At 41.6% G+C, this 22,475-nt stretch overlaps 1 protein-coding gene across 1 annotated transcript in view; it reads right to left on the reverse strand.

Moving 5' to 3' along the window:
- The window catches only part of Ptpra (protein tyrosine phosphatase, receptor type, A), a 119,934-nt gene that overhangs the window by 11,397 nt on the left and 86,062 nt on the right, over nt 1-22,475 (reverse strand). The window contains exons 9-15 of the mRNA XM_013011041.1: nt 12,040-12,130; nt 8,222-8,298; nt 6,366-6,402; nt 2,541-2,638; nt 1,679-1,798; nt 922-1,088; nt 264-479 (exon numbers count right to left, since the gene is read on the reverse strand). Of these exons, the coding sequence (XP_012866495.1) occupies nt 264-479; nt 922-1,088; nt 1,679-1,798; nt 2,541-2,638; nt 6,366-6,402; nt 8,222-8,298; nt 12,040-12,130 (806 nt within the window). The remainder of the gene's footprint in view (nt 1-263; nt 480-921; nt 1,089-1,678; nt 1,799-2,540; nt 2,639-6,365; nt 6,403-8,221; nt 8,299-12,039; nt 12,131-22,475) is intronic.

Raw genomic sequence — 22,475 nt, forward strand, 5'->3', positions numbered from 1 at the left:
TCAGCTCAAGGCGAGCGCTCTACCACTTGAGCTACAGTGCCACTTCCGGTTTTCTGGTGGTTTATTGGAGATAGGAGTCTCACAGTCTCTCCTGCCCGGGCTGGCTTTGAACCGCAATCCTCAGATCTCAGCCTCCTGAGTAGCTAGGATTACAGGCGTGAGCCACCAGCGCCCGGCTAATGGGGAAACTTTTGATCTCAGACAGAGTTAGGCATGGCTGTTATTATTATACTCAGCCAGATAAAAGTGAAAGTCAGAGAACTTAAATGGCCTGGAGGTGAGCAGATGTTTGTTTGGTATTGGAATGCCACCTTTTGTCCCCTCTCATCCCAAGACCACTTACGTCTGTTTGCACCATCTGGCAGCGCTGGGCTCTAATTCGACTCACAAAACCATAGACATCCACCTTCCGCTCTGTGTGCATCATGTCCAGCATGGCATCAATGACAACAAAGGTACCTGTGCGCCCTACACCTGCACTGTAGCCAAAGAGTGAAGGGTTATGTAACGGCCAGTATGACTTGTGACAGTGGACAGGAAAGGGCACCACAGGCTTGGACTCTTTTTCCAGGGTTTTACTCTAATTGCAAATGCAGCAGAATGAGTGGTCTGGAACCAACAACTCCAATCTTTTGGGCACTCCTGACCTCTATCAGGACAGGGTATTCTGAAGGAAGCAGAATACTTGGCCAGCACTCAATGTAGCCACTTGGCCTTATAGCAAGCTTCTGGCCTTGGAGGACTGACTGCCTTTTCTTCGCTTTCCTCAAGTCATACACTTCATTCTACAAGAGAACTTCAGAATCTCTGGGTCTACTGCCCTGGGGCTCAATCATGCATCTGCTTTAAGAAGTCCTGTGATGTCCCCCTGCTTTGGCCAAGGGCGCAGAAAGTGGGAGCTCAGGGTCAAACTACACTAACCTGCAGTGAACCACGATGGCCCCTGCATACTGAGGGTTACAGGCCTTCACCTTCTTGAGGAACTTGAGCATGCCAATTGGGGTGAAAGGAACCCCAAAATCTGGCCAGCTGGTAAAGTGGAACTGAGTGATGAGGCGTTGTGGTTTTCTGTTGGTCACGTCGCCTACCTGTGAAGTGAGGAGATGCATATTTACCCTGTTACCCAGGGATGGACAGCAGAGGGAGGATACAATAAAATGAACAAGTTTTGATAATGGACAGAAGCTCTTTTTGGTAATTGCAGCTATTACTATTATACTCAGCCAGATAAAGGTCAAAGTCAGAGAACTTAAATGACCCATTCAGGCCCCAGAACTAATAAATGATAGGCCAGAGCTAAAATTCAGGACTTCAACTCTTGGTAAGTCTCCTTTCCACAGCTCCTTTGTGCAAAGGCTTCAGACCAGGTCCACTATATCTTTGCTCTTAGGAGCCTTCAAAGCAGGAAAATAGAGGGGAGCCCAGCACTCAGGAATCTGCCCTACACCCCAATGTTCCCTGTTTATATGGCCTGCACATCTAAGGGTAATCACATGTTTTTTCTTCCAAATCATGACACTGTTGCTCCCTTGGCTTTAACAGAGAAGTTGCAAATACATGGCACACTTAGCAATTCCTGAGCACCTAGATCAGGACTGGGGATGACCTGGCTATTCCCATCCTTTACTGGTCAGCAGATCTTAAACAAGAACCAGGAGAGGGAGGAAGCAGTCAGTACCTGCTGAATGCAGAACTTTCGTACTGTATAGTCTACCAGGACAGTGACATCTTCTACAGACACACGAATATTCCCATAGGTCCAACAGCCTTGGTCTGGCCAGTACTGGGCGCATTTACACTAGAAAAAAACAGACATACATTCTGACACCCATTTTACTTATAATATCCCAGTGCAGTCTCTTGGGTAAGCCTGTCTGAATGCCTGAGACCAGTAGGATACTATGAGGAGACTACCATGATGGGTTATTGCAGACTATAAACATAAGCCCTTCTGTTATCTAGGCCTTAGACAGCTTCTAAGAGCCAGAGGTCAGGTTGAGGGAAAATAGCCATCCTTAAGACTGTTATGAACGGGATTCCTCACTGGGGGTTGATCCAGGACTCATCAGACTGGCACTAGTTACGGCTGTGGCTCAGTGACAGAGCTGGCCAGGCCAGGAATAGATTTAACAGACACAAAAGAAAAAGGAGCAGTCAAAGCTTGCAGGGTCAGGGTCAATCCTCAGATTCTCTTGTACTCTTGTAGGGTCTCAGTCCCATAAAATTCTTTCTGCTAAGGATATACCCAAAGCCTCAAGGAACTAGAGAAACCAGGTGAGCAAAGCTTTTCCTTGGCTAGTGGCTCAAGTCTTCCCCAGAGCAAGTTAACTATCAGACATGAGAATGGCATCTAGAGAACTCTGAGACTTCCAGGCCATAGAAAAGTCTGACAGACTTATTAGCCTTTTTCTGTCGGTATGATCTATTGGCACAACAGCCACAAAAAGCCATGTTCAAACTCAGAGCTACAGCGGGGCACACCCTGTTGGCTACATCTATACCACAAGACTTGCAACTTGCTATCTAATTTCTCCACTTACCTCCTTTCTCTCCTTCAGGTTGGTCACCATAACAATGGTGGCTGTATTTTGTTCCCAGATCATCCTCCAGAAATCATTCACTGTTTCTTCCTTTGGTCCTAAAGAAGCCAATAGCAAGATGAGAACACACATTAAATGGAAGATAGCTGCTAGGAAATTGGGAATATCTATTCTCGACTTTTGGAAGCCTGTGTCCACATGTTCTCAGTGGAATATCCAACCTACCTATCCTTCCATTCACCTACTAACTAAACTTTTCTTTTGTATCCATCACGTATGTGCCTAACATTTCGCTAGGGTTGTGGGTTAAGAAGGCTGCCAAAAAAGAATAGAACACAGTAGTCTCCATGGATAAGATAACTGAGAATGAATATCTACACTACGAGTCCAGACAAGTGCATATTTGGCATTTGCTTTTTCCCTTCACACCAAGATGGGTATCATCAGTTCCAGAAAGATTGAGCGATCTTTTCAGGCTAGATTAAAAATTTGCCATATAATCTTTTTCTGGAAGCTTCAAAAATAATGTAGCATACAAAGAGAAAGAAATGGGCACTAATAATAGAAATGCTAATGGAATGACCAGAGTGTTGGTAAAGGGAAGTCTTAGTTAAGTTTGCCAGGATAAAGGGCAATAGATCAATTGTGGAACTGAAGACAAAAAGTCCTAAAAGATTCTAAGAAAAAAAATTAAACTTGAAAAAAATTAAAACTTTATATATATAAAGTGCTTAGAGAAGATATTATCTACTAACGAGTTAAGGAGACAGTCTAGTGGTCTATTAAAAAGAAAATTAAGTGACTAGGAAAGCAAGGCACCATTAACTCCTGAAAAAGAAGGAAAAACTATATAAAACATCACTGTTTTCTGTGCTACACTGTAATATTGATATACTTGTGATGATAGAAATAGCAAATACTATCTTAACTCAGAGTTGAGACTGAATTCTACTGGGAGGTCTCTGACACTTTTTTCTTTTTGTCGGTTATGAGGCTTGAACTCTGGGCCTGGGTGCTATCCCTGAGCTTTTTAGCTCAAGGCTAGTTTTCTCACCACTTGAGCCACAGCACCACTTCTGGTTTTCTGAGTGGTTTATTGGAGGTAAGAGTTTCTCTGACTTTCCTGCCCTGGCTGGCTTTGAACTGTGATCCTCAGATCTCAGCCTCCTGAGTGGCTAGGATTACAGGTGTGAGCCATGGGCCCAGTTTCCTTGACACATTCATGTGATAGTCAAACTTTTGGTTCTTTTGATGCTTTTCATCATATATTCCTCTAATTATTCCCTTTGGTAAAAGTAAAACCATTTAAAAAATTGGTGCTAGGTATTTTTCAGTACAGGATATTATAAGTGCTCTTCTACTGAACTATATCCGCATCTCCAAATAAAAGTTTTAGAAAGACAGACAGTGCTCATAACTTAAACTGGAATAATACAAAGATTAGCATGGTCCCCAAGTAATGAGAACTTGCATATTTGTGAAATGCTCCATATGAGAAGAAAAACATAAAAGAAAAACAATAATGAAAAAGGAGGGACTGGGAAGGTGGCTCAGTGGTAGAGTGTTTGTCTTGCGTGCATGAGGCCCTAGGTTCGATTTCTCAGCACTACATAAGCAGAAAAAGCCAGAAGTGGGGCTGAGGCTCAAGTGGTAGAGCGCTAGTCTACAGCTGAAGAGCTGAGGGACAGTGCACAGGCCCAGAGTTCAGGCCCCACGACTGACAAAAAAAAGAAAGAAAGAAAGAAAAAGGAATACACCAGAAATATTTATAGGGCCCAAATACACATTTCAGGCATGAGGACCATGTTCTGGAGAAGGTAGTATTTGGAAGGTATCATGGGTCTCAAGTGGATGGGAGCTTAGAAAGGGAGCAAGAGAGAGGAGAGGCAAGTGTGTGTGTTGGGCAGAACATGGGGCAGTGGGGGAATAGCACCAAGATAAAGGACATGTCTAGGGCCTGTAAGGAGTTCCTCAAGGTCAGTATAGACTGCAGGCAGTGGTAGAAGATAAAGCAGAAAGATTCCATAATTGAAAGGAGTAGAGGTACCAGCCTCCAACAGGGTAGAGGCTGGGCTAAGCAAGGATGCTCCTAGCAAGAAGGGTAAATACAAGATTTTCAGGAAAGCCCTGACTAAAGTTTTGCTTTGAGAAAAGCCAGTAGGAATGAAGAGTGCAAAGCTGAGGCACAAAGGCACACACAAGTCAGCAGACTATTGCATGGTGCTGGAAGAAAAGGGAACAAGAACACATACTACTGAATCTGGTTTGCTAATTAGGTGGCTACATTATAGTCTTCCTAGTAGCCAAAGAATATAAGATAAAATGTTGTTTTGGAGCTAAGTAAGTTTTACCTTAGTTTCTGATACTCAATCTAAACAGTCTTGTATTATCCAGATAGAGGTACACAAAATGGTCTGAAAATGTGGCTCAGGAGCTCAAGAGAGGCAGCAGCCAGTCCAACAGAAGAAGGCACATAAGCCTATCAAAGGTTTAAGAATGCTGAGGATCCTGAGTGTTATTCAAGTTTAGCTGGTATAAAAAGGGCTGAGAATGTGGCTTAGTGGTAGAGTGCTAACCTTAAGCAAAAGAAGCTCAGGGGCAGTGTCCAGGCCCTGTGTTCAAGTCCCAGGACTGGAAAAAAAAATGTCTAGGAAGGAAACCAGGAAAGCATAGATGGGGAACAGAATTGACCAGGAAAGACAAGACATGATCACCTCTATATTAGATGAGAAGGGTTTTTTTCCTTTCATATCTGCATTATTAAGTCCAGTACCTGGCCCATAGTAGATGGTTAGTATATGTTTGGTAAATAATTTAATAATAAATTAGCATCAGTGAACAATAACATTATGAAATCTCTTCAGCTGCTGAAAACATCAAAACATCTTTGCTAGGGGCTCTGAAAACATCTCACCAGAATGTCAGGTTATATGTGGGGCTGAGATGTAGATCAGTGGCAAAGCACTTGCCTAGTAAGTGCAATGTTCTGGGTTTGATCCCCAGTACCAAAGAGAAAAGACAAAAAGAAAATACAGTTAAATAAAAGGAAAGAAAAGAATATCAGGTTGTGGGAATAGATGCAGAGTGTTTATAGGGTCATGGAACAGAGCCCTCCTCTGAAGGACCCTCCACTACCTATCTGTGAATAATAGTGGAGTTCAGGTCTATGATTTTTTTTGGTCAGTTGTGGGGCTTGAATTCTGCGCCTGAGCGCTGTCCCTGAACTCTTTCACTCAAGGCTAGTGCTCTACCACTTGAGTCTCAGAACCACTTCTGGTTTTCTGGTTGTTAACTAGAAATAAGAGTCTCATGGACTTTCCTGCCTGGGTTGGCTTTGAGCCTTGATCCTCAGATCTCAATCTCCTGAGTAGCTAGGGTTATAGGTGTGAGCCACTGGCGCTGGCTCCAGACCTATAACCAATCTGGATCAGTGAGGTTGCTGATACTCTGTGTAGACTGATTCCAAACTGAAACGCTAAGTAGTGTGGCTAGAATCTAAGGTTAACTGATAAGGCCAGAAGGTCTCATCTGATTGTGATTGTGATTGTGTGTGTGTGTGTGTGTGTGTGTGTGTGTGTGTGTATAGGCTTCTGCAGTCTTTTAAATACACATATACAAAACAAGTACTTTCAAAGGGCCTTGGATATTAAATCATGAAGATGAAATTCTCTTCAATGTAAACTTGTAAGGCAGATTATATTTCTTTTAGATGATAATTATAGAAAACTTACTACTCTCATTAATCCATTTAGTATTTGAGGGAAAAAAAAAACCTGAACCCACTATAGGAGCATGGTTAATCCTAAAATGTTAGCATTACTTTACCTTGTGCAGCAATAAATTTATTCTTTTCTTGGTAGCCCTGGGGAAAGGGAAAAGGGATAAAAAAGAAAAGTGAAAACCAAAAGTCAGTAGGAATGAAATTTGCAGTCTGACTCTCAACCAGTTTACAAGTCTCCCTGGTGAAAAAGTCCAGGCAGTAAACAAAAGCTTCCATTCCAGGAACTCCCAAAGAGCTAGCTTTGGAAACAAAACTCAAAGATTACAAAAACTCAAGTGGTCTAGGTAGTCTTCTTAAAGTGAACTGGTGAATACTAGTGTAAGAATAGCCAAATACCAACTCCTAGGCTAGACCATGTGTTTGATGCTTTATAAGCATTTGACAATGTAGTATTTAATGTTAATAGGGAAGAGCTTCAAGACAGAAACATCAGAGGTACTTCCAGGGATGAAGCTGGGAAGGACAGTGGGAAGGACAAAGGACTGCTTTCTTGAGAATTCTTTATCAGGTGCAGACCATTTTTGGGGACAGCCAATGTTGACAATGAACTTCTCCATTACAGATGGTGGGCAACTTGAAACCAAGGGACCTAGGGTTCCTACAAGCCTTTGAAAAACTAATAACAGACAGTAATTTTCTTTTCCATTCTTTATTGTTCAAGCTGAATGTCTTCTCAATCTAATTGTTTAAATGTAGTGTTTACTTCAGAAGTCTTAGGATAGTGAAGTCACCAGATTTAAGGATCATGGGTCACCCTTTGGCCCTCTCAATATAGCAGTTAACATAGGCAATGACAGAGGATGCTCAGATGGGACACTAGGTTGCGCCAAGCTGATGATGTCAAATACAGTTAAGGTAGTGGCCAAATAAAAGCAGGGACCTAAGTCTGAAGTAATTTCCTATTCCAGTTCAAACAAGAGCAGAGCAGAGTTGTTTAAGTTTGTAATTAAAACTGATGAACTATTAAGGATATATTAAGACTAGGCTAGACGCTTCCTTGCCAATTGTGTAATGGCTCTGCTTTGCCTCCTTCTGTCACCAGTCAAACTGGCCTACCTTTTTGTTCCCTAAGCTACAGAACCCATGCATGCCCTCTGCTTGTTATCCCTCCACAGTGGCTGGGACCACCTCCCTTCCAGCAGGCTTAGTTTATACTAGACATGACTAACTGGACTTGGAGTCAGATATTGTTCTGTTCTCCCTTGATTTTACTATTATTTTGTATAATCTTACTATTAAGTTATTTGAAAAAGCTTAGTAAAGGGTTCACTAACTCAGAGAAAAACATTTAGATTCAGATTCCATTTGGATTTCTATATGGGTAGCTTTTGTGAATGATGACAAAAATGACTCATTTTAAACTACATGATTGATTTTGTTTTTTAAAAAGAGGTTAGTTGGGCTGATATCATATAAACAGAAAAGGCTGGAAGTAGAGCTGTGGCTCAAGTGGTAGAGTGCTAGCCTTGAGCAGAAAGAAGCTCAAGGATAGAGCGTAGGCCCTGAGTTCAAGCACCAGGACTGTCAAAAAACAGGTCACTTAAAAAATTTTTAAGTTTGGGGGACTGGGAAGATGGCTCAGTGGTAGAGTGCTTGCCTTGCATGCATGAGGCCCTGGGTTCAATCCCTCGGCACATTAACCAGAAAAAGCCAGAGGTGGAGCTGTGACTCAAGTAATAGAGTGCTAGCCTTGAGCTGACGAGCTCAGGGACAGTGCCCAGGCCCAGAGTTCAGGCCCCACGACCGACCAACTCCCCCCCCCCCACACCAAAAAAAAAATTAAGTTTCTTAGAAGAAACTTCAGATGTCAAATATCCCTCCTAATATACATTTGGAAGGAAGTTAAGAGATGGTAGTCAAGGTCATGCACAAGGATAACAGAAAAGCATGGGTTCCTTACATTGATGAATGAAGCATTGATGTAATCGGAATCTGGAACTCCTTCAACAGGTGTCAGGTGGACTCTAGAGTGGTCATCTAGAAAAAAAAAATCAGCAATTAATACTTCACTAAATACAATTTGATTTCTTCCTGTTCTTGATGTAACTAGGCCAGTGAAGTCATCTGGACCTATGTGGACTGAGACATATGTTCATAAAGAAGTCACTCCAAAATTTTTTTTTCTTTTTCTTATTCTGCTTGAACTCAGGGCTCCATGCTTGTTAGGCACTCTACCAGTTGAACCACACTTTTAACCTTTTCTGCTTTAATTTTTTTTTTTGCCAGTCCTGGGACTTGAACTCAGGGCTTGGACTTTGTCACTGAGCCTCTGTGGGATGATGGCTAGCACTCTACCACTTGAGCCACAGTGCCACTTCCAGCCTTTTCTGTATATGTGGTACTGAGGAATCAAACCTGGGGCTTCATGCATGCTAGGGCAAGCACTCTATCACTGAACCACATTCCCAGCTTCTGCTTTAATTATTTTTGAATTAGAGTCTCATGTTTTTGTCCAGGTTGGCAAGCATCATGATCTTCCTATTTACCATGTCTTATATGTTGACAGATGTGTGCCACCAAATCCAGCTTTATTGGTAGAGATGGAGTCTTGCTAAGTATTTTCCAGGGCTGGCCTCAAACTATGAACTCCACCTCCTGAGTAGTAGGTTTGTTATTTTTTGTTGGTTGTGGGGCTTGAACTCGGCCTGGGTGCTGTCCTTGACCTCTTTTGTTCAAGGCTAGTGCTCTACCACTCTGAGCCACATAGCTCCACCTCTGGTTTTTTGAGCAGTTAGTTGGAGATAAGAGTCTCACAGAGACCTTTCTGTCCAGGCTGGCTTTGAACTGTGATCCTCAGATCTCAGCTTCCTGAGTAGCCAGAATTACAGGTGTGAGCCACTGGCACCTGGCAACCTCCTAAGTAGTTGCGATTACAACCATTATATCTGTTTTCTCTCTCTCTCTCTCTCTCTCTCACACACACACACACACACACATACACGCACACGCACACATGCACGCACGCACGCACGCACGCAACCAGTCATGAGGCATGAACTCAGGGCCTGGGCACTGATCCTGAACTTCTTTTGCCCATGGTTAGCACTCTACCACTTGAGCCACGGTGCCACTTTTTTTTTTTTTCCTGTTTATGTGGTATGCGGTACTGAGGAATCAAACCCAGGGCTTCATGCATGCTAGGCAAGTGCTCTACTACTAAGCCACATTCCTAGCCTCAATATATATATATATTTTGTCAGTTGTGGGGCTTGAACTCTGGATTCTATCCTTCAGCTCTTCAGCTCAAGGTGAGTACTCTACCACTTGAGCCATAGCACCACTTCCGGTTTTCTGATGGTTTATTGGAAATAAGAGTCTCACAGACTTTCATGCCCAGGCTGGCTTTGAACCATGATCCTCAGATCTCAGCCTCCTGAGTAGCTAGGATTACTTGCGTGAGCCACCATGCCTGGCATCCCAATATTGTTTTTAACACTCAAAATTTGAAAAACATTTCTACCACAAGGGAATAATATATCCAAAGTACAGAATACTAAACAGTTGATAAAAAGGAAAAATTACCAGTTGCCAGGCTAATGCCTATAATTCTAGCTACTCGGGAGGTTGAGATTGAGGATATTGATTTGAAACCTGACTAGTTAGGAAAAATCTGAGAGATTCTAATCTCCAATTTATTACCAAAAAAACCAAAAGTAGTCATGTGGCTCAAGTAGTCAAGTGGTAGACTTTACGAGAGAGGTAAGAGAGGGGCTGGGAAGGTGGCTCAGTGGTAGAGCACTTGCCTTGCATGCCTGAGGCCCCGGGTTCGATTCCTCAGCACCACATAAGCAAAAAGAAAAAAGCTGGAAGTGGGGCTGTGGCTCAAGTGGTAGAGCGCTAGCCTTGAGCTGAAGAGCTGAGGGACAGCGCCCAGGCCCAGAGTTCAGGCCCCATGACCGGACCCAAAAAACAAACAAACAACAAAAAAAGAGAGCTAAGAGACAGTGCCCAAGCCCTGAGTTCAAGCCCCAGTAATGGCACAAAAGAAAAAAAAAGAAAAATATTTCTTGATAGACACATGGACAATGTTAAAAAAGGCAGAACAATATGTACAATATACCAACTGTATTTAAAACTATGTAATAAATATACACTCATCTATGTATGCAAATAGGAAGGGCCTAGTAGAATAATCTCTACTTTTGTGGTCCCATATCTCACCAATAAAAATTTGAGCAGGACCTGGCATTAGTGAATTATGCCTGTAATCCTAGCTACTCAGGAGGCTGAGGTCTGAGGATTGTGGTTTGAAGCCAGTCCAGGCAGGAAAGTCTGTGAGACTTTTATCTATACTTATCTACTCAAAAAAGCTGGAAGTTGGGAATGTGGCTTAGTGGTAAAGTGCTTGCCTAGCATACATGAAGCCCTGGGTTTGATTCCTCAGTACTACATAAACAGAGAAAGTGCTAGGTGCTGGTGGCTCATGCCTGTAATCCTAGCTACTAAGGAGGCTGAGACCTGAGGATGACAGTTCAAAGCCAGCCTGGGCAGGAAAGGCTGTGAAGCTCTTATCTTCAATAATCCACCAGAAAACCGGAAGTGGTACCATGGCTCAAGTGGTAGAGGGTTAGCCTTGAGCTGAAGAATGTAGGGACAGGGCTCAGGGCCAGAGTTCAAGCCCCATGACTGACAAAAAACAAACAAACAAAGCCAGCCAGGGCAGGAAAGTCCATGCGATTCTTATCTCCAACAAACCACTGAGAAAACTGGAAGTGGTGCTGTGGCTCAAGTGGCAGAGTGCTTAGCCTTGAGCTGAAGAACTGAGGGACAGGGTCCAGGCCCAGAAGAGTTCAAGCCCCACACAGACAAAAAAAAAAAAAAAAAAAAGAGTTTTCAACAGCCAATAAAAATAAAGTTCAAGCCAGATGCTGGTGGCCCATGCCTGTAGTCTTAGCTACTCAGGAGGCTGAGATGTGAGGGTTGTGCCAGCCAGGGCAGGAAAGCCTGTGAGACTCATCTTCAATTAACTACTAGAAAACCCAAAGTGGAGCTGTGGCTCAAAGTGGTGGAATACTAGCCTTGAGCAGAAGAGCTCAGAGGCAGTAGCCAGGCCCTGGGTTCAAGCTCAATGACTGACTTCCCCCGCCCCCCCCAAATAGTTTAAATATCTTTCTCTCACACCCCATTGGATTAGGCACATCCTATCTGGAGATGTGCCTAATACCTAGATAAGAACAACTGATTAGCAGTGACTAACTGGGAAAATTAACTCAGTGTTTGAAGAAAACTCTGTACTGGAATTTCTTCCAATGAGCACTACAGGCTGGGAAGGTGGCTCAGTGGTAGAGTGCTTGCCTCGCATGCATGAGGCCCTAGGTTCGATTCCTCTAGCAACATATAAGCAGAAAAAGCCGTAAGTGGTGCTGTGGATCAAGTGGTAAAGTGCTAGCCTTGAGCTGAAGAGCTGAGGGACAGCGCCCAGGCCCAGAGTTCAGGCCCCACGACCAACATAAAAACAACAACAACCAAAAAAACTACCCTCATTACAACTCATATCCTCTTGTATCCTATGAAGTTATCCTCCTTGGACTCTAGAAACTTTAGGCCTGCAACAGAAATCCTGATCAACTGCCTCAATTGTCTCTATGGGATTTCCAGGGTACTCTAACCTGGCTACAGGTTTCTTGTGACCAACTGCAAGATTCTTTCCATCTTCAGAAAATCTGTCAACAGGTATAATTTGAGGTTATAGTCCAGGAAATTCTACAAAACACTCACAAGGCAAGATGTTTACATATCGATTTTTTTCCTTGTTTTCCTCCTTGGAGGCAGCTTCACAAGTGGCTTGGATTGGACAAGCAGGAAGAGCCTGAAAAGTTAAAAAAATTACAGGAGTTATTAATGGGAATAAACAACAAACATGCAGCCTGCTTCATCAAACCTACCTTCCTGTGTGGGGTACAGATTCAAGTAAACACTTTGTATCTTTCCCCAGTAGCTCAAGATCCTTAGAGTTTAAAGTCAAGAATCTCCAGGAGCAGAATGTGTGCTCTTTACATAATTACTATATGGTCAGGGGCTTGGAACTATGCTAGGTTAAAATGGATATCCCAATCCTGTTGGGTGCTGGTGGCTCCTATCAGTAATTCTGGCTACTCAAGAAGCTAAGATCTAAGGATCATGGTTCAAAACTGGCCTTGGCAGAAAAGTCTAAGAGACTCATATGGCCAAATAATCAGCAAAAAGCTGGAAGTGGAGCTCAAGTGGTAGAACACAAGCATTGAACAAAAAAGCCAACCAAGAGCATGAGTTCCTGAGTTCAAGTCCTAGTACTGGCAAAACACCCCCCCCCACACCCACACCCACCCCCCACCCCCCAAAACAACAACAACAAAAGTATTTCTGGGGTGCCATTTACTCATAATAATCATTGTGAAGATGAGATGTGCTGCCCCTCAGGGTAAAACCACGTAGGAGGGATCTGAATAGTCAATTTATATTCTCATTAGGAGTCTGACAGAGGCAGAGCACCCTAGCCTGGAACATTATGTGTCAAGGAAGCAGGACTGGTGGATGGAAGGGGGACTGCCACACAGGTACTGCAGCTGGGAAGAAGGGGCACTGGATATTGAGTGGGTAGCAGTTTTAGAGTAAATCTAACTGGGCTGGCACAGGGAGGTAAGTGGAGAAGCATGAAATATTTTGAGAAGAGAGAGGCAAGCTGTGTGAACTTGAGCGATATATCTGTTAAAAAACTTTCTATACCTACACTTTCTCATCTGTAACAATGGAACCAGTACCTGCCACTCAATAAGTAAATGTTATATTCTTAATAAGCATTAAAAGGGCACAAAGTAAGCATTCAATAAGTGAGTTTGATGAAAGTGGGAAGCTAAATTTTATTTGAACTGTTCTGATCTTCCACATATTCAAAACTAGAAAACAAAAGGGAAACAGATTAAAATTCTAGCCTGGACAAGCTTTCAGGTAACTGATTTGGCAATATGTCTTATGGGCTTTAAAAAGTCATACTTTTTGACCTAGCAAATCCACTCCTGATAATGTACTATAAGGAAATAAAATGTTCAACTCATTTATCATTATTTAGAATGAGAACCACCTCAGTATTTGGCAGTAGGTAAAAAGTTAAGTACATTCATGTGTTATTTTTCATTATCTCAAATAAAAGACTAGGTACAAGGTTAACAGTGGTGAACCAAACATGCACATAGTTCTTACACTCATGCAAATGTGGGTCAAAGTCAGACATAAAATAACTAAAACAAATATATAACTACGTATCATGACAAATGCAATGAAAGAAAAGAAAAATGTTCTTGGAGTATCAGAAAGAACCAAATTTACACCGAGGGGAGGGATCTATTAGGAAGATGAATGTGCAAGTTAGTATTCTAGGCCTAGGTCACAGAATCTGTGATGACCAAGAAGCAGAAGGCTCTATTGTATGAGAACCTGAAAGGTCTGTGGGCGTGTCACACACAAGGAGAGGTGGGTAGGATAGCAGGAAGTGGGAAGACAAGAGCTTGAAAAGATCAGACTACTCATTTCCATTGTGTAGGGATTTTGGTAGGTGAAAAAAACCCCCACCAAATGTTTGAAAAATATTACTTGATTTACATGATAAAGAACAACTCTGGTTATTTGGAAAAGAAGACAAGAATGGCAAGAGCTAAATTATGGAGTGGAAACAGAAAGGTGATGGTAAAAGGACAATGGATGCATTTGAAGTAGATTATAAATCTACTGGATTTAGAGATGAATGGAAAGAGAAATGGGTTAGGGAGAGAACCAAGATGGCTCTTTTCTTTTTTTTTTTGTCGGTCGTGGGGCTTGAACTCTGGGCCTGGGCACTGTCCCTCAGCTCTTCAGCTCAAGGCAAGCGCTCTACCACTTGAGCTATAGCGCCACTTCCCGAAGATGGCTCTTAGATAAAGGAAAGCCAGTCCAATGGGAACTACTTTTATCAGCTGGAAGCAGTGCTTTAAGAAGAGAACAAATATATTTCTTGAGAACCAGAATGGTATTGGTAAGAGAAATTAAATTAAAACACTTGAAGTGGAATTAGGGTCTCACTGTCCATCTGCCTTTACCTACTCAAGAGATTTTCCTTCCAGAGTTCAAAACCTTGGAGGGTCTGTATTTTATTAAGGACAGTTTTCTTTTGACTTTATGCTTATTAGTATATAAGGGAGAGAAGGAAAGAGTCTCCTCCCCCCCTCCTCTTCCTCCTTCTCCTCCCTCTCTCCCTCCTTCTCTCCCTTCCTCTCCCCCCCCCCTCAGGTGCTGAACTCTTATTTGGAACAGAAACCATATTTAAGACTGGAATTTTCCAATTCACTCACACTTTGCCTTCTCTTCCTTCACACAGGCTAGTTTTCCACAGGTTTCCATTCTGACACAGGGAAGGATAAACCATCCCTTCTCTACAATTTCTTTTCTTTTTGGTTGGTTATAGGGCTTGAACTTTGTCCCTGAGCTTTTATTCAAGGCTCATTATTCTACCACTTTGAGCCAGAGTGCCACTTCTGGTTTTCTGGTGGCTAATAGACTTTCCTGCCCTAGCTGGCTTTGAACCATGATAATTGGATCTCAGCTTCCTGAGTAGCTAGGATTACATGTGTGAGCCACCAGGGCCCAGCCCTTCTCTACAATTTAACAATTCCTGTACATCCCTATCTAAAGTGATGTAGAAAAGAGATAGTGACATGAAGACTCTTGAAGGCACTCTTTAGTATAGAAAGGTCAGAAATAGCAATGACTACCACCTCATATGGTCATATAAACATCCTATCCTTCCCTTCCCAACAGTCATAATGAAGATAAACACTATCCCAGTGGGCTAAGGCTCCTAAAAGAAAAGTTTGAAAGAAATCTCAGTTATTGTTTATTGGGAAACAAGAAAAGACTTTTGTTGGAGAATACAGCAATAGATTCAAAGGTTTAGACTAAAAAGTCTAAGTCTGGGATGAAAATCTAGCCCAAGAGCTAGAAGAGCAGACTAGATGATGTTACATACTCTAAAACCAGTAGATGGCACCAAAAAACCATTTCATGTCTCACTCAAGCCTTGAGAAAGAAGGCTAATAATTTCAGCATTAAAAAACAATCAACCAATCAAACAACAACAACAAAAAATATCAGCCAGGCACAGGTAGCTCGTACCTGTAATCCTTGCTACTCAGGAAACTGAGATCTGAGGATCATGGCTCAAAGCCAGACAGAGTAGGAAAATCTGTGAGACTCTTATCTCCAATTACCAAGAAAAGCTAGAAGGTGAGTTATGGCTCAAGTGGCAATGCTAGCCTTGAACACAAAAGCTTAGGACAGCACCCAGGCTCTGAGCTTAAGCCTCTTATGCCAATACTAGGGCCTGGGTACTGTCACTTAGCTTTCATTCAAAGCCAGCACATTATTATTATTATTATTTTTTGGGTCCAGTCGTGGGGCCTGACCTCTGGGCCTGGGCGCTGTTCCTCAGCTCTTTAGCTCAAGGCTAGCACTCTACCACTTGAGCCACAGTGCCACTTCCGGCTTTTTTCTTTTTGTTTATGTGGTGCTGAGGAATCGAACCCAGGGCCTCAGGCATGCAAGGCAAGCACTCTACCACTGAGCCACCTTCCCAGCCCATGCCAGCACATTATTATTTTAGCCAAATAGCTTCACTTCAGGCTTTTTGATGATTAATTGGAAATAAGAGTCTCACAGACGTGGCTCAACTGAATCATGATTCTCAGATCAGCCTCCTGAGTAGCTATGATTATTGGCATAAACCACTAGTATCACACAATTTTTTTTAAAGTTCTTCAAATTTATTATAAAAAAGGATATCCATCATTCAATTTAACTTAGAAGTTCTCTTTGGACTCATCTATCCTGCTGATCTCTTTCTTACCCTCTCACAGTAAACTTAGAACTTTTTCATTCCCTTTATTTTAATCCCATATATTTTGTTATTATTCAGTCTATTTTTGTGATAAAAATGGAATCATAATGAAGGAGTAACATTCGTTTCTTTTAATATATTTTTATTGTGAAAATACTGTATATAGGGGTCACAATTACGTGGGTAAGATAATGAGCACATTTCTTTTTTTTTTTTTTTGCCAGTCATGGGGCCTGAACTCTGGGTCTGGGCACTGTCCCTCAGCTCTTCAGCTCAGGGCTAGCACTCTACCACTGGAGCCACAGCACCACTTCCGGCTTTTTCTGTTTATGTGGTGCTGAGGAATTGAACCCAGGGCCTCATGCTTGCAAGGCACGCACTCTACCGCTGAGATACCTTCCCAGCCCTGAGCACATTTCTTATCAAGCATTATAGCCTCCTGTTTTAACATTATTTTCTTAAGGATTATCCAGGTTGTTGTGTGTAACTGACAAATCTCTTTACTGTTTAGTGTTCCAATTTGAGATCAAGTAAGTATTGTTTTTCTCATTCTACTCCTGATACTCATTGCTTAGTTAACTATCCCACTGCAAGTATGAATTTGCATGTGTGTTTCATGTATATGTATACAAATTCCAGGTATAAGCATGTTTAAGCTTACCAGATAAGGGCAAATTGTTTTCAGTGTAGTTGTACTAATTTATACTACTACTACCAATGTAAAATGTTCCACTTGTCCTGTATCCTAATCTGCTGTCAGATTTTAATTAAACTTCTACTTATGCTGATATTTAATGAAGTTCACCATCTTTTACAGTGTTTTCCTCAATGTTCTAGTGGATTATTTTTTCTTTCTTCCTTCCCTTCCTTCCTTCCTTCCTTCCTTCCTCCCTTCCTTCCTTTCTTCCTTCCTTCCTCTCTCTCTCTCTCTTTTTTGCCAGTTGTGGGGCCTGAACTCTGGACCTGGGCACTGTCCCTCAGCTCTTCAGTTCAAGGCTAGCACTCTACCACTTGAACAACAGCACCACTTCTAGCTTTTTCTGTTTATGTGGTACTGAGGAATCAAACCCAGGGCCTCATGCATGCAAGGCAAGCACTCTACCACTAAGCCAACTTCCCAGCCCATCTAGTGGATTGTTTTCTTATTAATCTGTTTTTTTCTTGAGGTCTGAACTCAGGCCTCACACTCTTGGTTTGGCTTTTTCTGCTAAGGCTGGTGCTCTATCACTTGAGCCATACCTTTATTTTCAGTTTTTTGCTTGCTAATTAAAGAGTCTCCTGGATTTGTTTTCCCAGGCTGACTTTGAACCATGATCCTCAGATCTCAGCCTCCTGAGTAGCTAGGATCATAGGCATGAGCCATTCATGCCTGGTCAATTAGTTTTTTTATCCAGTCTGGTTTTCTTTATCTGTTATTTGTGTTAGAAAACTATCTTCCTAAGTTTGTGGCTTGTCCTTTCATTTTCCTTTTCAGTATTTATGTATGAGCAGAATCTATGTGTTCTCATGTAGTTAATCCATTTTAAGGCTTATCAACATTTTAAAATTTAAGAATTTCTTTTCTATTGTTAGGTTACAAGTATATGTTCCTACACTATTGTCTTTATAATTTATAGTCTTGTCCTTTAAATTTCATCCTATGTCAGCTGGATTGATGTTTTTGTCTGGTATGGGAAAAACATGCCATTTCCTTTGCTCCCAGAGGGATGCCTGGTTATCCAGAACTATTTCTTGTAAAAGCCATCCTTTCCCCAACCAAAATGGCAACAGCATTTCTGTCACAAATAGATTTCTGGATTTACTTGTGGGCTATTTTTTTTATTCATGGGCTAATCTGTCTATCCCAGTGTCAATATAAAACTGTCTTAATTACTAAATTTTGTAATAACTTGTTATATCTGGTAAGGCAGTTCTCCTCACCTTGTTCTTCTTCTTCGGGAATGTCTTGGCTATTCTTGGATCTTTTCTCCTCCATATAAATTTTAGAATCAGCTTGTCAAGTTCCACAAATAACCTGTTGGGATTTTTATTGGAATTGCATTGAATCTATGTATCAGTTTGGGGAGAATTGACATCTTTACAATATTGAGCCTTAAATTCATTGATTCTATTCCTTCACTAAACTATTTTCTTTACTGTCTTCCAATATTTTTATCATTTTCTCTAAAGATTTTGTAAATATTGTGGGAAATTTATTCTTAGGCACTTTACATTTGGATCCTGCTCTGAATGGCATAGTCTAAAAAATTCTACTATATTGTCTGTCTGTGGCATATATACAGAAATGCATCCATTTTTATATTGCTTTTGTATCTAGCAACCTTGCTAAAATGACTTACTAATTCTAATAATTAACCCGATGAGTCTGATTTTTCTGAAATTAATAGTCTCCTGGTGAAAAATTTGCATTCTGTTTTTATATTTGCAGTTCTTCTTGCTTCATTGTGCTGCCTAAGATCTCCCAAACAGGCTGAGTAATATTCACTTTTACATTTGAACCCTAATTGTCATCTAGAAGTCACCAGTACATAAAACAATCTGCAGTGATAGGAAATTTATTACTCTCTAAGATAGTTCTTAGAATAGATTTATTTAAAAGAACACAACATCCATATTCATAATTTCTTTTATATTTCTCTTGTAAACCCAGATGTCAACTACTGTCTTTTCTGCCCTTGGAAAAACTGGAACCCTCACCTTCTCTAGAATTTTTTTTGTTGTTGTTTTGTTTTTTTTTGACAGTCCTGGGGCTTGAATTCAGGACCTGCGCACTGTCATTGAGCTTCTTTTGCTCAAGGCTAGCACTCTACCACAGCACCACTTGCAGCCTTTTCTGTTTATATGGTACTGAGGAATCAAACTCAGGGCTTCATGCCACATAGCCACTTCTGGCTTTTTCTGAATAGTTTACTGGCAATAAGAGTCTCACAGACTTTCCTGCCCAGGCTGGCTTTGAACTATAATCCTCAGATTTCAGCCTCCTGAGTAGCTAGGATTATAGGCTTGAGCCACCAGCCAGGCTCAACTTTTTTTTTTTTGGGGGGGGGGTCCGGTCATGGGGCCTGAACTCTGGGCCTGGGTGCTGTTCCTCAGCTCTTCAGCTCAAGGTTACCACTCTACCACTTGAGCCACAGCCCCACTTCCGTTTTTTTCCTTTTTGCTTATGTGGTGCTGAGGAATCGAACCCAGGGCCTCATGCATGCAAGGCAAGCACTCTACCACTGAGCCACCTTTCCAGCCCCCAGGCTCAACTTTTCTACTGACTTATTCACTATGCCCTTGATGGGATCTACAACATGGTCCTTGCTGGAGAGTTACCCTAGTAAGCAAGCATTCTACCACTAAGCCACATTCCCAGGCCCATAGAACATTGAATTCTAGAGCCCTTGCCACAGTTCCTTTGGCTGACTGCCTTTATTTGGTGGTATAGCTCACCAAGGTAGAGGCTCTTCTGCTCCAGTTTCAACTTAGATGTCCTCTTATAGTCCCATTACAAGATGACACACCTGTCTTCACCTGACAATCCAAGAATTCAATTGTATTACTAAAGATATAGGGTTTTGAAGAAGGCCAGGCTCAGCAGACACAGGTCTGGCTACCTCATGGGCTCTACCTCTTTTTGCTCTAAGGATCCATCCAAATTTGATCACCTTTTTTTCTTACCTTTTTAAGCCTTGAATACATAAGGGCTTTTCAAAGTGTTTCTATTAAACACTTCTTCCTAAGATAAATGCTAATGAATAAAATAGTTCTAGTTTACAGCTCCATGATGAAAGCCATAACCTGAACTTCCAACCATGATGAGGAATACTATATAGTCTCTTTTCAGCTTGTCAAATGAGTGAAAACAGCTGTCATGTCTTATGTTGATTATTTCTTCAGCTGTTCACCTACTGTCCAGTTTCTCTCCAGAACAATAACCCATTTGGTGATAGGCCTCTTCACAGATACCTGTCTACAGCCTCCCGGTAGTTTTGAAAAAAGAACAGTAGCTGGGTGCCAGTGGCTCATGCCTGTAATCCTAGCTACTCAGGAAGCTGTGGTTCAAAGCCAGCCTGGGCAGAAAAGTCCTTGTGAGACTCTGATATCCAATTAATCACTCAAAAACTAGAGGTGGTGCTGTGGCTCAAGTGATAGAGCGTCCAGACCCCGAGTTCAAGCCCCACAACTGATAAAAAAGAAAAACAACAGCAGCTTCTTCCTTCTAGATGCTATACATCCACTAAAGCAGATTGTGGACCATTAACTTTATTTCTCATTAAAAAACAAACAAAAAATAAATAAAAACAAGTCTCGTGTAATGGTACATGCATGTAATCTCAGTATTCATGAGGCAGTAGGATCTTGAGTAACAAAATCTCTAAACCTTCTTTTTAAAATATTATGAAAGGAATATGCTTGTTGTTAAAGAAATCAGTAACTTCATAGAAATTGAAAGTTCTCTGTCATGTCTCTCCTTTTATCACCCTTGTAGGTAGCTACTGTTAATAGCTCAGTTTCTTCCAAACTTAAAAATAGCTGCATTATCACACAAAATTACTCACATATTCCTAAAAAAAACTGTGAAGCATGGAGCCAGTGGCACACATCTGTAATCCTAGCTACTTTGGATGTTGAGATCTGAGAATTGTGTTTTGAAGCCAGCTGGGGAAGGAAGTTGGTCGTGCAGCTTGAACTCTGGGCTTGGGTGCTATCCCTCAGCTCTTAAGCTCAAGGCTAGTGCTCTACCACTTGAGCCACAGTGTCACCTCCAGTTTTTGGTTTATTGGAGATATGAATCTCACGGACTTTCCTGCCCGGGCTGGCTTTGAACTGCGATCCTCAGATCTCAGCCTCCTGAGTAGCTAGGATTACAGGTGTGAGCCACCTGCACTGGGCTTGTGAGATTCTTTTTTTTGGGGGGGGGGCAGGCGGTTGTGGGGCCTGAACTCTGGGCCTGGGTGCTGTCCCTCAGCTCTTCAGCTAGCACTCTACCATTTGAGCCATAGCACCACTTCCAGCTTTTTCTGCTTATATGGTACTAAGGCATCGAACCCAGGGCCTCATGCATACAAGGCAGGCACTCTACCACTGAGCTACCTTCCCAGCCGCTTGTGAGATTCTTATCTCTAATAAATTACCAAAAAACTGTAAGTGGAGCTGTGGCTCAAGTGGTAGAGCACCAGCCTTGAGCAAAAGAAGCTCAGGGACAGTACCCAGGCCGAGTTCAAGCCCCTGTGATTATGCTTCTATATTCATTTGTTATGTGTTTTCTTATATAATGTATCTTTCTAAGGCAACACATTTATTTTAATGGCAGTTCAGAATTTCATGATGGCTACAAGATATCATTAGCCATTCAACTATTTAGCTTATATTTATTTTTAATTTTATTTGCTACTATAAACAAAACTGTAATGAATACCATTTGTACAAATATGTTTGTTCACTGGAAAATTATTCTATTAGAATCTCAGAAGCTAGACACGGTAACATTTTATATTTTAATTGGCAGAGTCAAATCATTCTTCTAATGCTATACTAATTTAAACTCCATTTGTGATTAAGAGCACATGAATCCCTTACTTTTGCCCATACTTGATATCAATCTTAAGTTTTCAAATCTGAGGATGGGGGATGTGACTTAGGTAGTAGAACATTTGGGGAGCAAGCACAATTCCAACCCCACTGCTGCAAACAAAACAAAACAAACAAAAAAACCCTGAACAGATTTATGTACTTCCTTGGCAGCTAATATTTTCATATTTATAAACTATTTGTATTTTCTTACATGAGGTGCCAATTTGTCACTAGAATAGTTCCCCTTTTCTCTCAGGTTTACAGAGGCTCTTTATAGTATTACAGAAATGACTTTGTCTACCTCTGGCCAAGAGTTTCTTTTTTATGGCATTGTCACAGAGACATTTAACATTTTAATATGAGGGTCTTTTCCATTTTGGTACCTGAATCTTGTATTTTGCTTAGAACGATTATACAAATATTGAGGATTATACAAATACTAATCTGTGACAGTAGACATATAGATTGATGTGTTTTCCCTGTATCTCTGGGCTAAGTGACTCAAGCAAGCATAAGTGACTAACAACGAGCTGGATTTTCTTTTCGAGGAATTTGAAAATTGGGAAGAAACATGGACTTTCCTAGGAGACTTCCAAGGCTTTGTACTCGAACTCAACTTTCAATTCTATCAGCTCTCCATGCCTTCCCACTAGATGGTTGGCTTCGTTCCTTCTTCCTTCCCTGCCCTCCTTTTTCTTCTCTCCCCCACTCTCTTGACTGAATTTTCTCATTTTTCTTTTTCTTTTTGAGC

The sequence above is a fragment of the Dipodomys ordii genome, unplaced genomic scaffold (assembly GCF_000151885.1).
Source record: "Dipodomys ordii isolate 6190 unplaced genomic scaffold, Dord_2.0 Scaffold13, whole genome shotgun sequence".
Lineage (NCBI taxonomy): Eukaryota > Metazoa > Chordata > Mammalia > Rodentia > Heteromyidae > Dipodomys > Dipodomys ordii.